This window comes from Fundulus heteroclitus, chromosome 18 (assembly GCF_011125445.2).
Source record: "Fundulus heteroclitus isolate FHET01 chromosome 18, MU-UCD_Fhet_4.1, whole genome shotgun sequence".
Lineage (NCBI taxonomy): Eukaryota > Metazoa > Chordata > Actinopteri > Cyprinodontiformes > Fundulidae > Fundulus > Fundulus heteroclitus.
In genome coordinates, this window is record NC_046378.1 from 28,614,309 (window position 1) to 28,639,715 (window position 25,407).

Genomic DNA, 25,407 nt, shown 5'->3' on the forward strand with positions numbered 1-25,407 from the left:
GAAAAAAAAATCATAATAAAAGCAAGTAGTAATAAAATGTAGAAAACAAAATAGAACATGGAAAAATAGAAACTAAAAGCAAACATTAAAATTGTCAAAGGCAATCCTAAACAAATCTGTATTTAACATTGATATAAAAGAACTCAGGCTTTCCGCACTTTTACAGTTTTCTGGAAGTTTGTTCCAGATAAGTGGAGCATAGGAACTAAATGCTGCTTCTCCGTGTTTGGTTCTGGTTCTAGGTATGCAGAGTAGACTTAAGCCAGATGACCTTAGTGCTCTGGAGGGTTGATACACTGATAACAAGTCTGTGATGTATTTAGGTGCTATTCAGGGATTTATAGACTAACAGAAGTATTTTGGAGGACCGATCAATCCATTCTAAGGAAAATGGAAAGAGCATCGCAAAGCTGCGAACAAAGAAATCCAAACTTAGAGGCTGGGCCGGCCGAGTATTGATCTGGGAAGCAGCCAAGGAGCCGGTGTTAACCTTGGATGAGCTGTAAACACGCACGGCTCAGGTGGAAGAATCTATTGACAGGGCAGCCATTAGTCATGCAATCCACATGTACATGGGCTGGTTGAACCTCATTTCATGTACCGACATCCTTCCTGCTTGCCCACTCTCCACCGTTCACCAAAGACTCACTGGCTTGGACTGCTGAACCCTCCCTTCTCCACTGTGGGATTTCTAACCAAACAGACTCACCTGTGACGCACCACTGCTTTTGTGGAAACTGTCCTCTCTAATAAAACCTTTTGCTCTACTAGTTTTCCCTCCCTGGGTCAGCTTGTTCGAGTCGCTCGTTCTATAATCATGGATTCAGACCTAAATCCCTCCGAGGCGCGGCTTGAAAATGGCCACTCATAGATACTCTCCATCCAGTCTGACCGAACAGCAGGTGTTTAGTGACAGGTCAAACTATTAAGTCCTTAAATGCATAACATTGGTAGAGAAAAGAGTCATAGCTGTAAATGCAGTGAGAAATGGTTCTACAGCTCAATACAAGTATAGGCCACATTTTTCAGATTTTTTGTTTACATCTGCAAAGTAAGCAGAGACACATCCTAAAAGATGTGCAGAATGCAGGTCACCATTCAAATAAACCATCTATAATTTTTTACTACTTTTTGTTGGTCTCTCACATAATATCCCAATAAAATAAAAAGTTTTAACACAACAAAAAGTAAAAAAAAAAAAAAAAAAAAAAAAAAAGGTACAGGGATATCAATGCTCTCAAGGAACTGACTGTACAGGTAAATAAGACGGGACTGCTTGTGTTGTGTGTTTTTTTGTTTTTACCTGTTGTTCTTGAGCGGTCCCAGTGAAGAGGGTCTGAATAGACGATGGAGGCAAACCGTCGCCTCACTTCTTCCTCGTCCCTCTGACCGACACAAAACATTTTCATCTCAACTAAAGAACATTAATATCAAGTTAACAATACATCTGTGTCAGCATACTAACACTTCTACGCTAAAACTCTCGCGTTAATCCAAAATAATTGCTTAATGTAGTTTGGGCTCAATTACAGATTTATTTATTGCGTCTTCTACTTCTCTTTAAGGGCAAATATTCATAATTAGATACCAAAATAACCATAAACAAAGGCTAAAACAAATTTTACTAGCAGTGTTTTAGAAATAACAGCATGACATTGTTCACCGACATTCCTTTTAGCTACGATACCCACAAAAGCAAAGTCTACTAAGGCGATAGCGAGGCTCTAGATGATAAATCAATAAGCAACAACTGTCATGACGGGGCGCTATAAATAACAGGCCGATTAAAGGTAACCTTTCAGGTTGCAGTGACCTTTTACTGGTTTTTCCCCTGCAGGGCAACTCTCACCTGTATCTCCTCCATACGAAGCAGCAGGCTCTCCAGGGTAGACGCCCGCAGCCCGAACCGGGCTGCGTCGCCCGACTCGCCGCCTGTTTCTGTGGCCCACGCGTCACGAGAAGCGCCCCCCAACAGATCTTCCTCCAAAGACTCACCAAGCCGCTCACAACCGTCTACTGCCTACGAAGGACAATATAAGGAAAAAGGGTGGAAAAACTCATCATATTGGCAAAATATTACCTTACCAAAAACTTGGTATAAAAGTAAACTTAGCTTTAAAAAAATGTGCCTCACCCTCTCAGCTTCAGAGAGCCGAATCTTCCTCCATCCGTCGGTCTTGTTCCTGGACACGCCTTCCTGCTAAAATACATAACAAAAACAAAGAGGATCACGACATACTCTGGAAGGAAAAAAAAAAGGTACGTCCAATTAATGAAACGTAAACGCTTTAATCGACTCCTGTTAGGAAAATTTGCAAATAACAGAATGATATGTAATGCTTGGCGCCGCTCAGGTCACAGACAAGTCTTTCCACCTCTGTTTTATCAGCCAGTCGCCGACTTCTCTCTCCGACACTCTGCTCAGCTTCCTCGGCCCACTGATTCTGCAGAACCACTTCAGACCTGTGAACCAAAACACGCCTACATCACAAGCTGTTCTGCCATGTATGAATCGCACTCACTTTAACCAATAAGAAGAGGTTTATTCTTATGCTCATGTCCTAAATAAATGATCAGCAATCAAAAAAAATCACTGTTTTGCGTCACTAGTAAGGCTCATATAGAGTAGGGGAATATCCATTTGACAGCTGTAACTCAGAAGATAAATGGATCTGACAATTAAGGTTTCAATTCAACAGCTTTTTGCACTCAAAAATAAAAATCTACTGGAAAAGCCCAACAGTTACGGTAAATCTTCCCTTAACTCTGCAGTGAAAACACACTGAGACTGCTGTTTAGTGACTCATGCTAGCAGCGCTATTTGTGTTAAATGCTAATGTAAGACGCTAAAGTCAGTTTAATCATTCTTCACTAGCGATACAGACGTGTCGTTCGGGGGGAATCACTAACCTCCAGCTGTGAAGCTAAAAGTAACCAATAAATGTAAAAAAGGAGAAGTCTGCACATCCACTGTGAAGAAAGTTTCAGCTGTTTGGACAAGATGTTGGCTACACCTTATCCCATGCTCACTTTTCTTTTATAGTCAAACTCCCCGGACACTAATTAGGAAATCTTTGTTTGTCAATGAGCTTAAAAAATGTGGACTATAGGAAAACGTGTTTTCCCTTGTATTTACCACATGGACAGCTTTGCTTTAATTTCTGATCTTTTGTCTGGGGAGAGTTTTGCCTCCGGCATAAATCCCGCTGTAGCTGCATATATGATTGTGATGATTAGTTCTCTGAGTTGTTCTGGCTGATTACTGTGCGGATTACTGCCAGGGACTGGCACTGGCAGAAAGATTCAGCAGCAAGATTGTTTCCAAGTGATGACAGATAATTATTTTCCTTGATTAATGTAACAGTGACTGTTTATAAGGGGTAAAAAACAGTATACTGTATTACCGTAATTATTGCGCCTATGCATTATTTTTTACAATTACTGTCAAGTGAGGATCCTGCTGTGGATCTTAACCTGTTTTGCCGTTTGTACCGAACTCTAAAATTGCCACATTAGTCTGAAAAGCTGTGGATGATTACAGCTAAAATAAAACTCAGACAGAGCTGCAAAAGTATTCATACCCCATGAACATTTTCACACTACATCACATTACATCCACGTATCGGGATTTTATGTGATACAAATGTGGAAAATGCTGCGTGCAGTTGTTTTCACGCCCCTTTACTCTCATACCCCTAAGCAAAGTTCAACCAACTGCCTTCAGAAGCGACCGAATTAGTAAATAAAGTTCATCTGTGTTTAATTAGACCTTATTAACGACACAAATGAACAAACAGCATCATGAAGGTCAAGAAGCAAACCCAACTGGTCAGGGAGAAAGCTGTAGAGATGTTTTAAAACAGGGTTAGGTGATAAACAAAGAATTGCTCTGACCAGATGAGCCCAAAAGTTTACTTTTTACCCTGCAAGCAGAACGCTACTTTGGTGGAAAACTACCGCGGCACATCACCCACAACACCATACCCACTGTGAAACATGCAGTTTGGATTCTTTTTTATGTTGATAGAGGTGATTGGAGGATTATTAGTGCTTAATTCAGGTTACTCCAGGTACAAAAACAACCTTGAGCATACAGAAGAGAGTGGTTCAGATCAAAGCAAATTGATGTGTTAGAATGACCTAGTCAAAGTCCAGACCTTAATCCAAATTATAAATCGCTAAAATCGCTCTTCACAGACACTCTTCATCCACTCTGGCTGAATTTAGCTTTATTGCATGAATGAATGGACACAATTCTCAGCCTGGATGCTGAAACATACCCCCAGAACATGCTGACGTAATTGTGGGTGGTTCTACAAAGCACTGACTCAGATTTCTATTTCTGAAACTATTTGGAAAACCATGTGTCCTTTTCCTTGCATACACTGCAGTTTGTGGCTGTAATGCAACATGTGAAAAAGTTAATAGGGTACGGCTGCCTTTATGAGGCACTATATATCAGTAACATACCTGAATCTCTGTATGGGTGGGGCCTCTTCTTCCCTGAGCTGAGTCCCTCTCTGCCTAGTCATCTTCTCCTGATAAGCTCGCCTGTAAAAAGACAGAAAGTTTTACATGAAGCCAAACAGAAGTTTGATTAAGCCTTTCACATGAATAACTCATAATCCTCATCCCTAAACCCTGGCTGCTAGCTACTGATTAATTGGGAACCACAATTGCAGTAACTAACAGCTGATTAAAAGAGGGCATATGTGCAACACTCAATCAATGTGGCGCTTATAAGCACTGAAAACAGGCCGACTACTAATCACTCCAAAAGAGGAATGGCCTTAATGTGGAAGGATCTAGATTAATTTATTGGGGGGGAAAAAAATAATTTTGAATCACAATCGGAGTGTTGCCTGTGGCTTTCAGCAAGTGGGGTCTGGCATGAAGGTTAGAAATGACTCAGTTTATACAGAGTAAAGGGCTCATTAAAATTCATTTCCACTCGATTTCATCCACTTGGCATTTGTCTCTTTTTGCGCGGACAGATCTTTTATTGAATGAAGCTGAAATTACCCAAAAATCACAAAACGACTTATCTGAGAAGTCGCACTAATTAATTCTGAAACAAAGTGCAAAGTGGACGACATTAAAATAATAATTAAAAAAAAGGGGGGGGGGGGGGTTCTCACCTTATGGCTTCATTCTGAGCTTCTGTCTTCTTCGGAGAGCTCGGCCTTCGCTCCGCTTCCAGCTGACCTCCTGCCTGCTGCTCTCGTGGAGGACTTGATGAGGGCTTCACGGGAGAGAAGAGGCAGCGGGGCTCAGGTCTCCCCCTCTGAGGTGATCTGTAGAGTTATCAGCATGATAAAAACACAGCTACCAACAAACACAGAACTAAGTAAGATAAATAATCCTGTTCCCTGACTTACGGAGGAATACGTTTAGTAAGATTGTTAAGGTAACAGAACGAGAGTCTATGGAGTAGCCAACAATGACCCTGATGAATCAATGTGTGCTTCTGTGCTTGTTTGTCTCTCTTGTTGTGTCTCTGCTCTTTCTTCTGTAATCCCCAATCGGTCGAGGCAGATGACCGTTCACACTGAACCCGGTTCTGCTGGAGGTTTTTCCTTCCTGTTAAATGGTGTTTTTTCTTTCCACTGTCGCTTCATGCATGCTCAGTATGAGGGATTGCTGCAAAGCCATGTACAATGCAGACGACTCTCCCTGTAGCTCTACGCTTCTCCAGGAGTGAATGCTGCTTGTCAGGACTTTGAAGCAATCAACTTTTTTTGTTTGTTTCTACATTCTATCCCTACTTGCTTTTATTCCTATATTTTAATCATGTAAAGCACTTTGCATTGTCTCTGTACTGAATTGTGCTATATAAATAAATTTGCCTTGCCTTATATAGGAAATTTTTGACCAATCTGTATAATATGATTGATTTTGACTTTGTAAAGTGCGTGGAGATGACAATTGGCGCTATATAAATAAAATTGAATTGAATTGAATTGAATGAAGGCCAAACTTGGTCATCACGCCTTCTGTCACTACGGTTTCTATTCCGTTCTACTTCAGGAATGGGAGAGGGTCATGACGAGAAAGACGACAGGCTCACCGCTGCTGAGGAGGAGAGTGGGGTGATGTTGGTATCCAGGGCACAGATTTCTCCTTTTGAGGCAGCTGGTTAACTCTGAGCTGTGAGGAAACTGTAGGCTGCTGGAAACCTGCACCAAGCACCTGATCCGGCTGAGAAACATTTCAAATAAATCCCACCGGCTGTCATAGACCTACAAATACGTGGGTTTTGAATTCCAGTAAATGGCCTAATAAACAGAAGAGGCACCTTCGTTATGTCAGCCTTTCTCCTCTCGGCATCCCGCCTTCTCTGGTAGTTTCTGTTTGACTGAGGTTTCAGCTCCCCCTGCTGGACGACGCTCTGCAGACCGGCCATCAGCATTTCTCTCTCGTATTGAGGCTGGCGAGAAGCGGCTCTTGGCTTTTGTGACACAATCTTCCGCCCTGCAGACACAAATTTAAAAGCGCAAACATTAGATCGGGTCGGACCGGAACTGAACACAACGAATATCAGTTCAACAGAAATTCGGGGGATTCGTTAAGATTTAAAAAGAAGTCATCTATTTAGAGTAAACTAGTTTGACATCATCTGGAAGGGTACCATCACAAATTAAGCGCCTCACTCTTGAGAACGTTTTTTTGGGACTGCACTGCAGCAAAACGTATAAATAGATTCAACATAATCCTCACACACTGCAGGTGCTGCAAATAAAGCTCATTGTGGGTGTTTATGTCATCTCTCGCAGAGGATAGTCCCCGGCTCGATAAAAGCCAGCAGGACTTAACTGCTCATAAGACTAAGCAGCAGGACGGCAAAGACCATAGCTCTTGCTATTTTCTACCTCTAATTCGTGGCTCCTCGTCAATTTTCAATCTGGGCGCAGCCATTTAAACACAGAGGGAGGCCAAACACAATCACAATCACAATGGTGGCATCCAAAAACACAGGGGACGACATGTACTTAATGTCTGTGTGGTTCAGAGAGCCTCTAGGGGCAAAAACTTTACAAACCTTAGAAAGGGAATGTCCTAACAAATACATGTGCTTGATGTAGAAAATAACATCTCATTTATCTCTATACTGGCTAACTGAAGTTAAACAGAAACTCTAAGATGCAGTGGGGGGGGGGGGGGGGAACAAAACAATCTGTTTACCACGAGCACCTCTTCTGGGATTTGTGGGTTTGCGAGGGCCTTGAGCAGGTAACACGCTGAGGCTCTTGGTCCCTCTGGTGGGAGACGTGCTGCGATGAGGAGACTTCCTGCGTGGAGGATGGACCCGGGCCTGCATCTTTTCAAGCATCTCCTGTTTACTGAGGGCTGACTCTAAGGTCTAAAAGGAACCGAGAGATATCTAAGTGCCAGATGATGCAATGTTATGAACCCAAAACAAAATAACTAAACTGCACACTAGGTTTGAATGACTCTCATCTTTACGTTTTTTTTCACGATTGCTTAAGCAGGATTATGAAAACAGGGCTCAGAATCCCAAAACACTACACATTTTGAGCACAACCACATACACAATGTAGGGCTGGACGATAATTCAATAACGGTATATATCGATCGACAGAAGTATATCGATAACAGGGGGAAAAAAGGTCAATAAAAAGTTCAATAGAAAAGTTTTCCTTCCTTTTGCCTTCCAGCCTATCATGTAGGTTAACATTACAGTCATTACATCCAACCAACAAATCACAACGCAGACCCAGGAACGCTCCGTCACCAAGCTCCGCCCCCTTCAAAGAGCTCAGAGAAGCAAACCCAACTGGTCAGTCTTTTAAATTTTTATAAACTTGCAGTTTTAGTAAAAAGTTGGTTGAATAAAGGGTTGAGTTTGAATTTAGTGTTTGTGTGTTCTGTATCTAAAAATAGGTAATGAAGCAACAGCATGAAACGGCCAGGGCTGCACTCATATTTTGAATTTGTTGATAATTATCGATATCGCTCAATATGATTTCTATTTTATCGACATGGTTTTTATCTCTATTGTCCAGCCCTAACGCAATGTGCAGAAGACTCTCGTGAAACCTATAGACACATTTTAAAAAAACAGATGTTACCATATGAAACACACACATTTCATAAGGCTTGATTCTGTTTGAACCAGTTACACACTGCTGTGTTTAACTACTTCTCAGTGATTAGATTACCGTAAGCGTAGCACACAGAGACAGCGCAAACACACGCGATGGTAAAATCACTAAACCACACAAAATCAATGCTGCAGACTATTGAAAATATGATTCATTACTCTTGATATAACTAAAATCAGTCAACGCAGACAATCGCAACCAAACATGCCCCCCAACACTGTAAGCCCAGAAAATAGACAAATAAAAATATGGTACTACCAGTACAAGTATTGTAAAGTAAAAGAAAAGGAAAAAAAACAGAATAACATAAATTACAGTAAATACTCCACAGCTCATCGCCAAGCTGCATCTGGCCAGAGAATTTCATCAACATCGAAGGCAATATCCTCATTGGCAAGACAACAGGGGAGGAACCGTCTTGAATGACAACTTTGGTCCTCTTCTTTTTTGAAGACGTTCTCCTCCTGTTTCAAGTCTTCCTATTCCTCTTCCTCCAGCTCGTCCTCTAATGATTGTTCCTCTCACTCTTCTTCCTCTGACTTCTTCCATTTAGGTGGAAAGCAGGTGAACTCACCTGCTACATTTTTGTAGCGCTCACACTTGATTGGCGTGTCTACAATAAAGCAATCGTGTGTTTGCACACCTGATGAATGTGTTTAATCAACTTGTCAGTCAGCGCTTTGGGATCGCAAAGAAGAGACATCGTGATATAGTTCTGCGTCTAACATAGACAAAGTGTGTTTAGTGTTTTACAAATCACTTTGTGTATCGTTCTGCAAAAAGTGGGAGGCCGACTTGAAGGGGACTTTCAAATACTGTGCAGTTCTACATATTATTAACCCTGGAAAATAAAATAAAGTTAAAGTGGGCTATAAATGTCATAGCCTATAAATAACGGATAGAAAAGGGTTATTTAATATTTAGTAATTGATAACAAATCTGCCCTAAGAGATGATGAAGGAACGTTTTTATGGTGTAAGTTCAGTGAAATCATATAAAGACTACTGCCTGAAAAAAACCAAGCTAAACGTTTGCTCCACTATGATATGAAGGTGACCTCTCTTTCTGATTGGCTACACGTCACATTCAACAGCCTACGTTCTCAATAGTCCTCGGGGGACACCACACACGCTAGGATATCGGGGCAAGACAATCCAACAGGTTGAATATGCCTGATTTGAGGTTGGAGCGTTCCTGACGTTCTTCTTAGCATACCAGATCACTGTTAACACACCAAACATGGCAAGAATATCTCTTCGGATTGTCTGTAGAGCCACACTGATAGTCGGGCCTTTCAAAAGGGAGGGATCAGGGCAAAAATCGGGCTGATTATCCTGCCGTGTGAGCCAGCCATAAATCTATAATTATTTTCCCTGGTTAATGTGTGTATGTGTGGCCAAATTCATTTTAATAACAAATTTACACTAACAACTGACCATTGGGCTCGAAAAAAGACGACGACGACGACGACAACTAATTGAGCTATTTTATTCCACAAAGCCTGAATGACCGGCTGTGACATGAAACAATATTGATTCCTTACCTCTAGCTTCTGCAGGATGTCCAGGGCAGTCTCCGGCACGACTGAACCTTGGTCCACTTCGACCTTGGCTGAGCACAAAGATAGCTGACGGATCAGCTGGCCCAGTTCTTTATAGTGAGGGGGCACCTTGCTATGAGGTCGATCTGAAAGCTGCTGGATGATACCCTGTAAGGCCCTGAGAGCACCACGGTGAGCGGCCGCAAGCCTGTTTATTGCAACAGACTGACACAAGAAGAGGACAGTTTAGTTTAGTTTATTCTAAAAAAACAAACATATTTTGGCCTAATGGAAAAATAAAACATGGAAGTGGTGTTTCAGCATTGTTGCTAACTTTTTATACATAACTGGTACACTTTTGTTCATGAGGGACAAGTGGGAAAGAATAAAATTGCCCATTCCTTCAAGCGTTACCACTGCCAGCTATTTAAATAGTCAGGAAACCTTGTACCTTTTTCGTCTCCCACATTTTCTCTCTTCTCAGTTTTTCAATGTCATCTTGAATCTCTTTAACCTGCCGAAAACAATGTTTACAGCTAAAGGCAGCTAAAACATAATAAACACGTGTGCATCTGTATAACGTCACCCAAAACATAAATACCTGTTGCTGAAGAACATAAATGATACGTGCTGAGCGCGCTGCCTGTTTCTGTCTGCGGCTCTCCAATTTGTTTAGCTCTTCGGGTTCCAAAGACTTGTCCAGTTTTTCCCCTGCAGGTAGAAATATCCTGATCAACACACAAAAGCATGAACAAAATGTGGAGACGACTTCACGAACTGAGTTTATTTTACAGGGGCGCTGATCAGTTTTTTCTAGGCCAAAACTTATTTCCAATTCTCTCTGAGTTGGGTGTTATCAGCCGATTGCAATTTTGGCTCATTCGTTGATGGAGGCAGTAATTTTGAATCCAAAAAGAAAGGAAGATCAACCTCATGCATGCATCAAAGCATCCCGCTCACCTATATCTGTTTATTAAAACTACATAACGGTCGGGCCATGTTGTTGGTTGACACATTTATAGAATTAAAAGGGGTCGTTTGGTGGGAAGTCCTTCCAACCAAACGCCATTAGGCTTTTTTAATTATCAAGATTAGTTTAATCTTTGTTTTTGGTGTTACATAAACGCTTCTGTTGTAACAAAGCCATTTGCTGCGAAAGATTAATAGAATTCTATGATATCTTCTTTTTAAATTCTGTTTATTTCTTTGATATTTGACATAAATACTATTTTGCAGTATTTGTCCAGCCAATGAGCTATCATGGGAAAACTTGTCATTTCCAATCCACTAGTTTTCTTTTTTGGCTAATTTAGGCTTTAAAACTAAAAGTATTCAATTCAATTCAATTTTATTGATATAGCGCCAATTCATGAAACATGTCATCTCAAGGCACTTTACAAAGTCAAATCAATCATATTATACAGATTGGTCAAAAATTTCCTATATAAGGGAACCAGTTGATTGCTTCAAAGTCCCGACAAGCAGCATTCTCTCCTGGAGAAGCGTAGAGCCACAGGGACAGTCGTCTGCATTGTCCATGGCTTTGCAGCAATCCCTCATACTGAGAAAGCATGAAGCGACAGTGGAAAGAAAAACTCCCCATTAACGGGAAGGAAAAACCTCCAGCAGAACCGGGCTCAGTATGAACGGTCATCTGCCTCGACCGACTGGGGGTTAGAGAAGACAGAGAATTCACAGTGCGTCTTACAGGTAACGGCTCACATTTATTAGCAACAGCACGTAGCACTGCACCTACAAATCAAGAGTAGGAACCTGTTCGCAAGCGTTACCTCGATTAGCAAGCTCCTCCACTTTCCTGATATATGTTTCTAGCTCATTCTGCAGTTTGCGGATCTCATTGCTTAAATTTCCCCGTTTGCCTGCTTCTATCTGCCATAGACCAGGGTCTCTTGTTGGAGGAGACTGGCCAACACGTGGCATGAAAGAAGTAGGGGTTTTCTTGGATGTTCGCTGTTTAGCGTCAATTTGAGCCTTCCTCTTCTCCACGTTTGGTTCCTGCTTTCCTGGAGTCGCTGCTAGCTCCTACAGAAAAAAGGAAATAGTAATTTTAGACTTTGCATAAACAAAGGAGAAACAATCAGACTAAGCACTCACAGAAAGAACAATCTTAAAAATAAGTTCTCAATCAGTTTACCTGAAGCAGCTCCACATCGCTTGTTTCAAAGACAGAAGCCTCCTGGACAGATTTAGGTGAACTTTTGGCAAGTGACTCGAGGTGCCTTCGTCTTAGATCTCTCTTGGCCAGTTTAACAGCCGCCTGGAGCCTCTCCTCAGAGAGCACGGTGAAGCTGTGGGAGCTTTTAAGGCTCTCCGCACTCTCACGCATCTCCGAACATGGAAGCAGTCTCTCTATCACAATGGGAGCTGGAGGGCCGACACGAGTGGCACGGTTGATGACACTCAGAGGAATGGATTCATTGAACAGCAACTGTCAAATCACAAAAATAAGTTTTATCAGATTAGTTTGTAACGACTGTCTTTATGTCTATAACAAGATTGATGACATTGTTAAATACAAGCAGTGTTGTTAGGGATAGGCTAAGGAAATGTAACTTTAAACTGTATATAAACTGTTTGTTGCTATTATCATTATAGTTTAGATCTGTATATATATATGTGTGTGTGTATGTGTGTGTGTGTGTGTGTGTGTGTGTGTGTGTGTGTGTGTGTGTGTGTGTGTGTGTGTGTGTGTGTGTTGTTTGTATATCTGGAGTGAGTTTTGGCTTTTGATCTATAAAATTTAAAGCATCTTTTGTTTAAATCATAAAACACACCTAATAATTTACCGTGCAGAGGCTGCAAGTTTCACACAACCATGCAATCCATGAAGTCCTTTCCTCAGTTATACAGGTTAATTAAGTTTAAATAACTTTACATAACAACCACAGTTACTCAGATCGATTTCATTTTATCTACAGAGCTATATCTTTTCACATCTTTACACTTACACACGGTTTAATGATTACCACTCAGCTCACGTAAATATTGCCTGTACCCCATGCAAACATCCCCTCCTTTTCTCATCAAAATGCTTCTTAAATGTCTTCAAATTGCAACATTTTCTTGAGAGGCAATTTATTGTACAGCCTTGCAGTTTAAGGGAAACTGCTTTCGATCATTTCATCCCGAAAAAAGAAACGTAAAAGGGCTTCGCTGTTGTATGTGTTTGTTTGTTTTTAATAAAAACTGCCAACTTAATTTTAACCCCACATAAATAGGTCTCTACAGTATGAGGACGTATTTAGTAATCAACTGAAACGTATCAGTCGCAGAGCTTCTTGATTAGCATTAGTGAAAAGAGAAAGCTGAGCTGAATCACTCGAAAGCTTAAACATTTGTTTACCTTTGTTTTGGACGTCCTAGCAGTTGAATCTTGATTTGCGTGTCGGGTTGAGTCTATAGAGACCCAATTCCTTTTCTGGTTTTGAAGCCCCAGTGAAAAAGCGGTTCCATTCGGCAATAACTGTGCATCCATTGCAGCGACAGAGTCCACATTAGCAATGCCAAAAACTGTAAACAATAACTGAAAATCTACTGCTAATACCTATTAGCATGCGCAAGCTAACGCTACCTTTCTATTTATCTTGTTTACATTACGTTAACCCTAAAACTGACGATTCGGACATTTTGCCGTTATTTATAACCACTTATTTAAGTTTGAAGTTAGATAATATATCCACGGGCAGAATTGAAAACTGAAATATGCATCGTGGATAACGTTTTAAGTTTCAGCGACCTCCTGACAACAATTTGAAACGGCGCCATGACAACAACAGGCGGAAGTAGTTTTTTTTTTTTTTTTTTTTTTTTTTTTATACAAACTTTATTTACAGATAAAGAATATACAATTGCAGACAGTAGTATGCTCGAGGTGCTGGGGTAACAGAATCACAAGATTCCTTGAAACAGACAAAGGAAATTACAGATTATAAATCTACTTCATCGCTTAGAGTTAGAAGTTTTATAGCTTTAGAATTGGTGCATATTTTTAAGGAGTCCAAAAAACCTTTTACATAAGCTCTAAAAACAGTGAGGTTGGGTTTGTTTTTAGCAAATTTACAAACATGTATATGAAATTTGGCTAACAAAATAAGAAAATTTATAATATAATCTTTCCCAGACTTACTGTAATTGGAAATACCAAAGAGAACATGTTTAATATTCAATAGAATAAGTATATTACATTTCTTGTTGACAAAATTATTGAAGTCACACCAAAAGATTTTGCTAAAAGAGCATTCCCAAAAAAGGTGGGTCAGTGTTTCTTGTTCAATGTGACAGAAGGAACAAAGAGGATCAATATCTGCAATATATTTGTTCAATACTGAATTTACAGGATAACACCTGTGTAAAATTTTAAGGGAAACTTCCCGTACTTTATTTGATACAAAAAACTTTCTTGGCAACAACCATGTTTGTTCCCAATTGATATCTGAATAAAGATTGTTCCAAAAAAAGATTGAGGCAGGTTTGCAAACAGTATTCCTTTGGATTATTTCTCTTATATGTTTATTACCAGTTTTAATACTAAGAAATGGATCTGAATTACCAATAAATAATTCTGGAAAACTTGGACGCTGGACAATGGCGCCACCTGATGTTGATATAAGAAATTTTAAACCTGCAGGAATAGCATCAAAGACGATGGCAAATTCTTTAGGGGTCACAGGGAAGTTATATTTACCAAGAAATTCACCATAATTAAATAGTTGACCATCCTCATTGAATAATTGTTTAACAAATAAGATATCATTGTCCATCCATTTCTGAAGAAATAAGGATTTATGCTTGAAACAAATATTTTGGTTATTCCAAATATAACAGTTATGAGGGGAAAAGTTATGTTTATAAACCAAAGTCCAGGATAAAAGCAGTTGTTTATGGAAGCAGGATAGATTAACAGGAAGCTTTTCTATTTTGTAGTTACATCTTAATAAAAAGTCTAGCCCCCCCAAGGATTTAAAGACTTGTGTAGGAATCCAATGCCACATTGAATTAGGCGTTTTCAAATATCTTTGGATCCACCTAACTTTGAATGTAGAATGCATGGTATTAAAGTCCAGAACATTAAATCCACCCGAATTTAGTTTATTGATCATGACATTCTTCTTAATAAGATGGGGCTTTTTTTTCCAAATGAAATTAAAGAGTATACGATCAATTTCAGTGCAACGGCTATTTGGGACATTAAGGGCTGAACTTGCATAGACAAGTCGAGAAAGACCTTCAGTTTTGGCCAGCAGTATTCGACCGGTGATAGTCAGGTCTCTCTGTAACCATAGATTAAATCTTTGCTGGCAGGAGAGTATAATTGGATTAAAGTTTTTGTTAACTCTTGCTGTCTGCTCTTTAACTATGGTGACTGTTTTTAATAAAAGTAGCTAAAATTTGCATAGGGAGAAGAAACAAAAGAGGTGATACAGGGCAACCCTGACGAATTCCACGTTCTATTTTAAATCTCTTGGTAGTTCCATGAGGTAATTTTATTGAGCTATTTCCAAAAGCATAGAGAGTGCGAATTGATTGTTGAAAATTGTCTCCAAAGCCAAATAAGCTGAGGGCTTTGAAGATAAACTCATGTTCTATTGAGTCAAAGGCCTTTTGAAAATCTAAAAATAAAATAAAGCTGTTATCTGAAACCATTTCTGGATAATCTAAGACATCAAGAACCAATCTTATATTATCAATAATATGTCTTCCAGCCATAACAGGCGGAAGTAGTTTTTCTCACAGACATCATATACGTAGACGCGTCATAGGGCGCAGGTTCGCACGTCAACGTCACCGCCATATTGTATGTGGCAGAAAAAAGTTGAGTTCTGTTATTGTGAATGTGGATCAGAGAAGATGCCTCATTCCTGTGCTGCAATAAACACACACACACACACATTGCTATTATGCATGTAATTCTATCATCAAACCATAAACCAAGAAATTTAAAATTTTTAACCCTTTCTATCTCTTGATTATATAATTTAACCTTCACCATACTATTGATTTTTTTCCGAGTAAAAAACACAGTTTTCGATTTTTCCACTGAAAGTTTGAATCCCCATTTATATGACCAATCTTCTATCTTATTAATAGCTTTTTGTAATTTCTTCACAATATAATCAGTATTTCGACCTCTCACCCAAATTGCCCCATCGTCTGCAAAAAGAGAAGAAATTGGTTTTCTCTGAACCAAGAAAATTTTCTAATTCACCTAATTTTGAGGAGATGTTTTTATATACACTAATATGTGTCTATGGTGAGCATTAAGATGAAAGTGTACAACATCTCGAAACCATAACTGCACACAATAATTGTGAAACAATGTATTTAAAACATAAATGTAAAATAGCTAACCACATTTTTTTGGCCAAATTCTGACCCTATTTATTGCAAATCACAGTTGAAATCCATAGTCACAAAGACCAGTATTTTCTAGTCCAATTTAACTGAAACATGAATTGTTACCTCAGCTTCCTGTTCTCAGCTCACAGGAGTGGCACCCAGTGGATTTTTCTGCTGCCATAGCCTATCCACTTCAAGGTTTGATTAGTCCTGCATTCAGAGATGGCATTCTTTTGTAACAAGTGGTTACTTATGGGCACCTTTGGGTTATTTTTCTCTTCTCAAACCATTCTGCACTTCCCCTAAGGACTCTGAGGTCAAATACAACTTTTTGGTCACACACCTTTTGCTGGCTTGATATTTTCTCTTTTTTGACGAAATGTAAGAGGTAGTTGTGTGGTAAATTCCAGCAAATCGGTGGTTTCTGAAAAACTCTGTACCCCATCTAGTACTAACAACCATGCAGAGTTCAATGTCTCTTTAATCCCTTTTCTCTTGCATTCTGATGAACGCTTTGAACTTTAACACATAGCTCAAATATTATGTGTTGTGGACAAAGTGCTCTACAATTTGGCTATTGTCAAACTCCTTTAAATCCTTATGCTTGCTTGTTTTATATTAGACATACTAAATGTAATAGTTATTAATTTCCAAATGATGTAGGCAGCTCGTGAATATTTAATATTGCATTACATGTTCGGTTTATTTTCTTAATTATTCAGTCACTGTCTAATGTGTACAAAATAAAACAGCCTTGTGCTGCTACCTTTTAACACTGTCCCAACGGATCCCACATTTTCACACAGCTTTAGCAAAAACCCTTGGAGCAGAAGTGCTCCGTATGTAACTACGGAGCACTATTATTACTATTACTATTAACATCAATCATTTCCAATCTGATGTATATATATTGCAAATTACAGTTGAAATCCATAGTCACAGGACCAGTATTTTCCAGTCTGTAAGTATATATATTCTCCCGTTGTTCCTATTAAACCTTTGATATCTCATTCCCTTCCCACCTGTCTTATCTTTTGTTTTAATCTCATCCTTTCTTCGCCATATTTCCTACAACGCAGTAATAGCTGTTCTACACTTTCTGTTTTACATTCTAAACGTTCATCTGTTTTACTTTTTCCTAGTTCAAACAATGTTTTCTTTAACCCATTATGAGCAAATATCTGTCTAGTCAAAAATATTCTCCTCTCTTTGGCTCTATCTAGTCACATGTTGGCATTGATAGATTTCTGCACACTATATTTCCCTCCACTTTTATCCATGTCCCACCTATCCTGCCATTTTTCCTCATTTCTTTTTTAATTACGTATTGTCTTAGCTTCTCCTTTCCTTTATGGTCTACTCATAATATAATTTATTCTAATTGATTTTTTTAGCTATTTTGTCTACGTCCTCATTTCTATTTATACCTACACGGGCAGGAACCCAGCAACATTTCACACACTAAATGAGCTATGGTGAATTTCTAATAATAAATCTTCTCTTTCAGATTTTATATTTTGGATACTATGAAGGGGCGGTGTGTGGCATCAAAATGCCACTTCCAATATGGCGGCCACGTCGACGCTCATGCGCATGCCAGTGAGCGGTCACTTTAGAAACGCTGCCCAACCCGGAAGTGGTACTTGAACTTCGGATTTTTTGTGTGTGACAGATTCAGCTTTCAAACGTGAGAGAGTTGTAGCTCAGAGCTTAAGTTAAAATCATATATTTCCCCCCACTTCAGGCGAAACGATGCCCCGTTATGAAGAAGTGAATGTGCACGGATATGATGAGTTCAATAAGGCGGTGTCTGAGAGAAAGGGGAAGGATATTTTTGCATATTTTTCAGGCGATAAAGACGCTGAGGGAAAAAGCTGGTGTCCAGATTGTGTCAAAGGTAACTTAAAAATACTTCCGTTACCCATATCCTTAATAAGTCATTGCTTAACACTATCTTGATTTTCAAAATTTGCTGTGATAAATGGGAAAAAAAGCCCCATAATGTGTCATATTTTATGCTACTGTTGCATGAAGTGCTTTTCCCTGTTTTTAGCTGAGCCGGTTGTCAGAGGAGAGCTGACTCATCTTCCTGAGGGCTCCGTCTTCATCTACTGTCAGGTTGGAGATAGACCTTAGTATGTATCCCCAAATATTTTTGTTTAATTTTTCATTATCTATTGTCAAATGTTAGTCACATAAAATCTAGAATAACATAATACAGATTCAGCCAACAGTATTTTATTCCACATTATTTTTATTTTACTCGATCTTAATAAATGATCAACAAAAATAAATTGGGTATAAATATTATTAAGCCTGTAAATGTTTGTTGTTAGTTATAAAATAATGATAAACCAGCCTGTCTTGCGGGTATTCATTTTGTGCATACACATTAAACTGGAAAAAAACGTTTTAAATATTTTATTTAGATAAATCTAAAGTCCCCATCACCAACAGAGTTACAGACTGTGGCATAAAAAATAGGTTGTTGTGTATATTAAACATAAGATATTAAAATTAATTTAAGTATTTCTTGTAGTTCCGTATCATTGTTTTACTAAATCAGTTTTGATCTCCTAGATGAGGTTATTTTTTTATGAAATTTAATTTGGGGAAAATTAGAATTATTTTTTTGTTTTTGTTTGATTCAGCACATACTTGCTCGTAAACAGTGTCTGAATCTGTTTTGTATCCAAATAATGTATTCAACAGCCACAGAGAAAAAGCACTGCATGCAGATGACTTGTGATGGATGCCATCCATGGTTTGGTCAGTTTAAGTTAAAATATTTTTGGGAGCAAAAAAAAAATGGAGGGAGGCAGAAAAATCTTCTTTCACCCAACACTTTTGACTTTTAATTTATTTTCTCCCTAGAGAGTTTACATTGATATATCTTTTCAGTTTTGCTCGAACAGGTGTGTTGTAATGTCTATCTTGTGCTTTAGTTGGAAGGATCCGAACAATGATTTCAAGAAGACCCTGAAGTTGACTGGAGTTCCCACCTTGCTGCGATATGGCACAGTAAGAGGATGCTTGAATGCAAATAGTTTTAATATTTTAATCTTCGCCAATGAGTCCCCCCAAAATCCTGAATGAAAGTAACTCAACATGCCATTACATTTATTGTCAAATGCTCCCTTAAAGATACCTCTTGCCATCAGAGCTGTGCTAATCGCCAACCTTGACCTTTTTGTTACAGCCTCAGAAGCTGGTGGAGGACGAGTGCTTCAAACCAGAACTGGTGAAGATGATGTTCACTGAAGACTGAATGGCTTTTTAAATTGCTCATAAAAAGCCAGCATTTCCTCACTAATTAACCGTTTACACTGTTTAATTCAAGCACTTACGAATCATCCAGTTTTGACAGTGGTATAATTTATTGCTGATGAATTATCTGCTGCGCATTAACAAAAAAGACAACCAGTCCGTAGTATGCAGCTCTCCTGCTCATCCTTTTATTTCAAAGGATGCCTTTGGCTCCCTGATTTTTCTGTGCAATCAACAAATAATGTGATGCATATGAAAACACACAAACAAAGCTTTTGATATTGTTATAATTTTGCATTGCCTTGCAATTGAACTTGAATAAAAGAACACTTGATGTTGCACAATTAAATTGTAATTTTAGGTGTCACTAGAATGGATCATGCGCCGCCATCACATCCTATCTTTATTCCATCCTTCTCTGGCTAAGCTCTCCGATGTATTAATTTCAGAGTCTATCTTGTCATTTTAATCATTCCCAATGAAAATGGTGATGCCTTCAGGTGTCCTACCTCATGTTCTGACTCTTGTCGTTTCATGTCACCATCACCAAACCAAGCCTCATGCACAGCTTGATGCATAACGAGCATAAAAGGCATTACGAGTAGTCCAGAGACAGTTGTTGTTTCTTAAGGATACCTGTTCTTCTCAAGGTACAGTGCCGTAACAGTTGTTCACCCACCTCAGAGACATTTGGTCACGCTGCAGCCACAAACTTCAGGATGTGTATGGATAAATGTGGCATGCATTGGTATTCAGCCACCTTTTCTCTGATACTCCAACATAAAATCAAGGGCAAGCAGTTGCCTTCAGAAGTCTCTTAAATTATCACATAGCAATCTCGGTATAGATCCGGCTGTTCTGTGAAGACTGCAGAAGTTTGTCCGAGGACATCAGTGAACCAAGGAGCACAGTTGATGGGTCAGAGATAAAATTGTCAAGCAGGATTGTGTTATAAAAGATCTCAGACTTGGCCATCTAACACACATAGCAGTGTTCAACGCATCTAAAAGTAGAACGAGTATGGCACAAATCTGAGACATCTATCTTGTTAAACTGACAGGTCTGGTAAGGAAATCAATAAGTGAAGCTGCTAAGATGCCAGTGGTAACTCTGGAGAAGGAGCGGAGATCCATAGCCACGGAGAACCCGTTGACTGGACAGCTACGTGTCAGGTTCTGCATGAATCTGTCCTTATGAAGAGTGGCAGGAAGAACTCCAAAAGAGGACCTGATTAAAGGTCGACACACAACCCACGTAGGGGACACGCTAAACAGGTGGAAGGCAAGGCATGGCAAATTTATTTGTATAGCACATTTCAGTACAGAGACAATGCAAAGTGCTTTACATGATTAAAATATAGGGGGGAAAATGAATAAAAGCAAGTAAGAATAAAATGTAGAAACAAAATAGAAACTGAAAAAAAACATTAAAAACAGTTGGACTATAAAGCAGAACTAATGATGTTTCAGCAAAAACAGTTTAACTGGGACATTCGAAGGCAATACTTAACAAATCTGTTTTTAATCTTGATATAAAGGAACTCAGGCTTTCTGCACTTTTACAGTTTTCTGGAAGTTTTGTTCCAGATAAGTGGAGCATAGGAACTCCATTTATCTGACGGTCTTCTAGTCAGATGAGTAGAAAAATGTCCTTTCTGGTCTACATGGAAAACAGTTTGTGGTTGAAACCTAACTGGGACACCCTAAACCCACTATCCCAGGGGTGAAATATAATGGTGACAGCATCATGCTGTGGGGAGAAGCTTTTTCTTTAAACAGGAGAGCAACAGATATTTGCAGATAAACAGGTAATCTTACAAGAAATCCTGTTAGAGACTGAAAACAACTTAAAACTGGGACATGGCTTCACCTTCCAGTGTGGTAATGCTCCTAAACATACAGGTTGTTTTTATTGTGAAGCACTTAGTGGTTTTTATCCTGTGAAAAGTGCTATATAAAAAAAGTTTACTGATTTACAGCCACAGCTCCAATGTGTTGGAGAGACCCAGTCAAAGTCCGGGTCCAAATATAAATGTATTTATTTTACATTGTGCTCTCCTTCCAATCGGACTGAGTTTGAGCTTTTTTTTTTTTTTTGCAAAGGACTAGTAGTGCAATATCCCAAAACAAAAAAGGCTGGGTTCAAAGGAACGCCCACATGTTGATTTCATGTTGTGAACGCTAGGTGGCAGCAGACTCTCAGGAGACACTGCCTCGCTCCAGCTCTCAGGGAAATAAGATAAATTTCATTAAGATTATTTTTACTATTTTAATCTAAAACCTATTAGCGCAATAACATAATTTCTTAGAGCAAATAGCATATGGGTGCTTAAGATCAAACGCAAAACTCGTGAACTGAATTAATAAAATACGTGAGTTTGGGAATTAAATACAATCAAAGTCTAATTTGATTTTTTGAGGTAATCACCGCATTCAAACCTCACACGGCATGCAAGGGGAAGTGGACTCTTATTTGACGAAATAAATAAACAATAATACTCAGCGGAGTAAGAGAGCGGTTTCATGTCAGATAGAGTAATCTTTGTTGCAGTCAGGGAGATTTAAGCGGAGCGCATTCCTGCACAGCGCTCAGAGCGGAGGGACGCGCAGAGCAGCGGCGAAGCCCACACCGCAACGCCTCTCCCTGTCTTCGGGGCTCGGCGCTCGCCTCACAAACCTTAAAGCTCGGCGGAGGTGGACGAAGTGCTTGGGTGTCGGCCGGCCGGAACGCGGCGGTTTCATGCGCAGCAGCCTCGGCTGAAGCGGCGGCGGGGGGGATTTACGGTCGTGCGTGTGGTCGCACTGTGAGCGCCGCGATGTCGGAGTTTCTGGTGAGTCTGCTCGGGGAGCGGCTCGTCAACAGCGAGAAAGCCGAGGTGGACGTGCAGTCTCTGGGCGCCAGGCTCTCCCTGGTCGGGCTCTTCTTCGGCTGCAGCCTGAACGCCCCGTGCAAGCAGTTCAACGGCAGCCTGTGCGAGTTCTACGGCCGCTTCAAGAAGGCGTCCGAGCACAAGGACAAACTGGAAATCGTCTTCGTCTCTTCTGACCAGGACCAGAAACACTGGCAGGACTTTTTGCAGGAGATGCCCTGGCCTGCGTTACCGTTCAAAGACCGGCACAAAAAGGTAAGGGATGCCCGCGGGGATGAAAGGAGCTGCAGCTTCAGCCTGATCCGCCTGGCTGGCTGCAGGTCAGCTGGGAGCCAGTGGGCAAACAAAACACCCCAACTTTTACTGTTTTAGCATATGTGGAGTTTTTAGTTTGATATATATTTTTTAATGAGTTAATCTGCTAATTGCAATCAGATCATCAGTCCTTTTAAAAATAAACTCACATTATTATTAAAACAGATCCAACATGTTTGCTGAGACATCCATTTTTACAGGATCTAATAAGGAATTAAAATTAGGAAACATCATTGGCAATAACTTTGATTTTAATTGTACCCCCCCCCATAAAAGCCATCTCTTGCTAATTGTGTTTTGCTGAAACAAGCCAGACTTTAATTTGTCGAGTTATATCAGGACATAAATGTGCTGCTGCAGACATTCCTGAGTTATTATTAGGAGTGGAAACACATTGGACTTCCTCCTGGCTTTCCGCTTTCCACACACTAATGATTTTATCCAGGGGAATACTCTATATATAAAAAAAAACACGCCATATTTTAAATGATCATTGCAATGTATTGCCAGTTTTGTTATCTGTTCAATAAGTTGAGGTTTTTGCTTGCTGCATAGTAAAAGGCCTGAAATGTTGCCAGTAGTACTTGCAGCTTTTTTTGTGCTTACACCCCCCCCCCCCCATCCAAAAAAAGCTTTCTCCTATGATTTGTTGCATATTTTTTAAAACACTTTTCTGTTTTTTTATATATTTTAGAGTTAAGCCGATCAGTCTTTTCCCTGCACATGCAATTTCTGATTTCATTCTGGGTGTGACCAGCTGATTTTCAATTTTGACTAACTCTGAATTTTATTTACTTAGCTAATTTCCAGGGACAGCAACATATAAAAACCACGTGCTGCGATATTCTTTTGTTGGAGGTAGTTGGTTTACACCCAGCAGAAAAGGAGGATGTTTCCGGTCTATGCATCAAAGTATATGCCCCTAACCTTTGTGTCGTGTGTGTTGTTGTTGTTGTGTGTGTGTGTGTGTGTGTGTGTGTGTGTTTTTTTTTTTTTTTTTTTTTTAACTCGTCTTAAAAAAAATGCATCATATCTCATGCTGTTGATGGATGTATTTCTTAGTTTTGATTCATTTAGTGCATGAAGGAACAAATGCAACTGGTCTGATTCTAATCTGTAGCTGATTGATTGGTGCATCGCCCATATTCTCGCATTTTGTGCTTCAGTTTAGATGACTGAATTTCGTGTGGCTTTTCAGGATGTGCTCTAATTGGATGAAAGTAACTTTTCCCTTTAGGATTAAATCGTGTTGGCTCACCTGAATAATGTTCACTGCACCAAAATTATTATATTTTTTATCCATTTTTTTTCTTGGCATGTCGCTAAACATAGTTTCTTCGATTTCATCTCTAACGACCACATGGAACTACAAATGTTTCCTCTAACATCATGCAAATAGATTTTTAACTTTTCACACAAACGCATTTTTCTCTGTCTATAAATCCCGTTCATGTTGGTGGCTGCATAAAGCTGACAGTCTTTGCAAACAATAGAGCGGAGGATTATGTTGCAGGAATTGCGTGTGTGCGGCAGGAGGCCAGGCTAGTGTTCTGATTACATGCACTGGTCTCATGCATTGCTGTATAGCTCACAGAGGCCCTGGAGCAACTGAAATGTAACTGTGCGTGTGAATTGTGACGTTTGCAGAGTGAAAAGGTGGATGTTAAAAAAATAAAATAAAATAAAGGAAGTACATTGTGACTTATTGCATTTTACTGGGGCTTATATTTCTAAAAAAAAAAATAAACTGCATGAAACACAAATGTATTTTGGACTTGATTATCTTAAAATATAAGCGTAGAAAGCCCTTCAGACTGAAAGGTTTCAATTCTAACGTCTTATCTTGGACACTTGTCTCCATCATTTTCCAGAAAGGAGGCATCTTCTCCAGTCTGGCGTCGTTTCAACCAGTGCAACCTCCTAACTGTTGTTAGTTGTGTTGTGGAGGCTGGACTGGGACTGGACCGCTGTCTTGTAAATTCTTTCTGATTGCCAATGATTATTTCCGTTACACCTCATAATGAACTCCAGGTTTGAATGAGGCTCAGACGACAGTGGGGGAAGGAGGAGGAGGAGGAGGAGGTGGAGGAGGAGGAGGAAGAGGGGAGGGTTGGCCTGTTGTCTGGGGTGGAGCGTGTCCACCGTCACAGTGCGCCGTCATTATGTGCTCCAACTGCAAGCGGAAAATATCTGTGGCATCAACACAGGCATTGTTCGTGCTCTTCTTGGTGGTCCGCTCGCTCGCTGTCTGTCTGCTTGGGCCTCGTGTTGCAGAGTGCAGCTGTCTATCTCTGTCTAGCTGAGGCCTGCGGTTCTGGGTCCGTTTTGGACTTCAGCGGCGTTTCAAAATGTTCCTCTTTCGCTACAATAAGCGTCTAAAAGGTGCCTTTTTGGTAACGATCACCTCCATCGGCTCGTCAATCGCTGCTTTACAAAGCGATGATTGTGACGTTGCTGTCTGCTTTATGCTTTTTTGTCCTGTCCGGTTAGCTCGCTCTGATCTGGTGCTGAAACTAAGCGTCCTGCTAATTCATCGGCCTGTTCCTTAAAATGCACTGCCTTGCAAAAAGTGAAGTGGAAGGAAAATGTAAACGTGCTGCATGTACTGTTATCCCCCTCCCACCCATATATCTTCATCCATATTCCCGTTGACTCTGACAAGCTCCTCTGTCGACACATGGCAGGTAGAGTGTAGGTTTCATCAAAAGAAGGTGCTTTGGTCATCTTGGATAGTCATCTTTTTAACAGATTATCCTACCTGAGCTGTGGACCACCATGGGCCTCTTGAATACTTTTCTGAGTGCTTTCCTGTAAGTTTTGCTAGGGCTAACCAATATATTGAATTTTTAAACATATATAAATGTTAAAAGATGTAAGATGAGACTGTATTGTTTATATTGAGATAGTCTTTGTTGCGTAGACTCATAGACGCCCTT

The 25,407-nt window shown here is 39.9% G+C and overlaps 3 protein-coding genes across 4 annotated transcripts in view; 2 read left to right on the forward strand and 1 right to left on the reverse strand.

The window, feature by feature from the left end:
- Positions 1 to 13,456, reverse strand: part of kiaa0753 (KIAA0753 ortholog) — a 30,945-nt gene extending 17,489 nt beyond the window's left edge. Inside the window, exons 1-15 of one of the 2 annotated variants that reach the window (XM_021322600.2) lie at positions 13,028 to 13,456; positions 11,819 to 12,112; positions 11,454 to 11,706; positions 10,265 to 10,374; positions 10,115 to 10,177; positions 9,667 to 9,888; positions 7,192 to 7,360; positions 6,296 to 6,471; positions 6,068 to 6,198; positions 5,139 to 5,294; positions 4,471 to 4,551; positions 2,376 to 2,463; positions 2,135 to 2,200; positions 1,850 to 2,020; positions 1,304 to 1,385 (exon numbers count right to left, since the gene is read on the reverse strand). In XM_021322600.2, coding sequence (XP_021178275.2) covers positions 1,304 to 1,385; positions 1,850 to 2,020; positions 2,135 to 2,200; positions 2,376 to 2,463; positions 4,471 to 4,551; positions 5,139 to 5,294; positions 6,068 to 6,198; positions 6,296 to 6,471; positions 7,192 to 7,360; positions 9,667 to 9,888; positions 10,115 to 10,177; positions 10,265 to 10,374; positions 11,454 to 11,706; positions 11,819 to 12,112; positions 13,028 to 13,159 — 2,194 coding nt within the window. In that variant the 5' untranslated portion in view covers positions 13,160 to 13,456. Of the gene's footprint in view, positions 1 to 1,303; positions 1,386 to 1,849; positions 2,021 to 2,134; positions 2,201 to 2,375; positions 2,464 to 4,470; positions 4,552 to 5,138; positions 5,295 to 6,067; positions 6,199 to 6,295; positions 6,472 to 7,182; positions 7,361 to 9,666; positions 9,889 to 10,114; positions 10,178 to 10,264; positions 10,375 to 11,453; positions 11,707 to 11,818; positions 12,113 to 13,027 lie in introns of both variants that reach the window. The other variant, XM_012874577.3, reaches the window with a different exon arrangement.
- Positions 13,457 to 17,656: 4,200 nt separating this feature from the next.
- Positions 17,657 to 19,657, forward strand: txndc17 (thioredoxin domain containing 17). Its single transcript, XM_012874552.3, has 4 exons — positions 17,657 to 17,917; positions 18,074 to 18,155; positions 18,966 to 19,041; positions 19,220 to 19,657. Exons 1-4 carry the CDS (start codon positions 17,773 to 17,775, stop codon positions 19,286 to 19,288), a joined length of 372 nt encoding a protein of 123 aa, XP_012730006.2. The 5' UTR covers positions 17,657 to 17,772; the 3' UTR covers positions 19,289 to 19,657.
- Positions 19,658 to 21,835: 2,178 nt separating this feature from the next.
- nxn (nucleoredoxin) overlaps positions 21,836 to 25,407 on the forward strand; it is an 88,852-nt gene continuing 85,280 nt past the window's right edge. Inside the window, exon 1 of the mRNA XM_036149572.1 lies at positions 21,836 to 22,411. Coding sequence (XP_036005465.1) covers positions 22,103 to 22,411 — 309 coding nt within the window. The 5' untranslated portion in view covers positions 21,836 to 22,102. The remainder of the gene's footprint in view (positions 22,412 to 25,407) is intronic.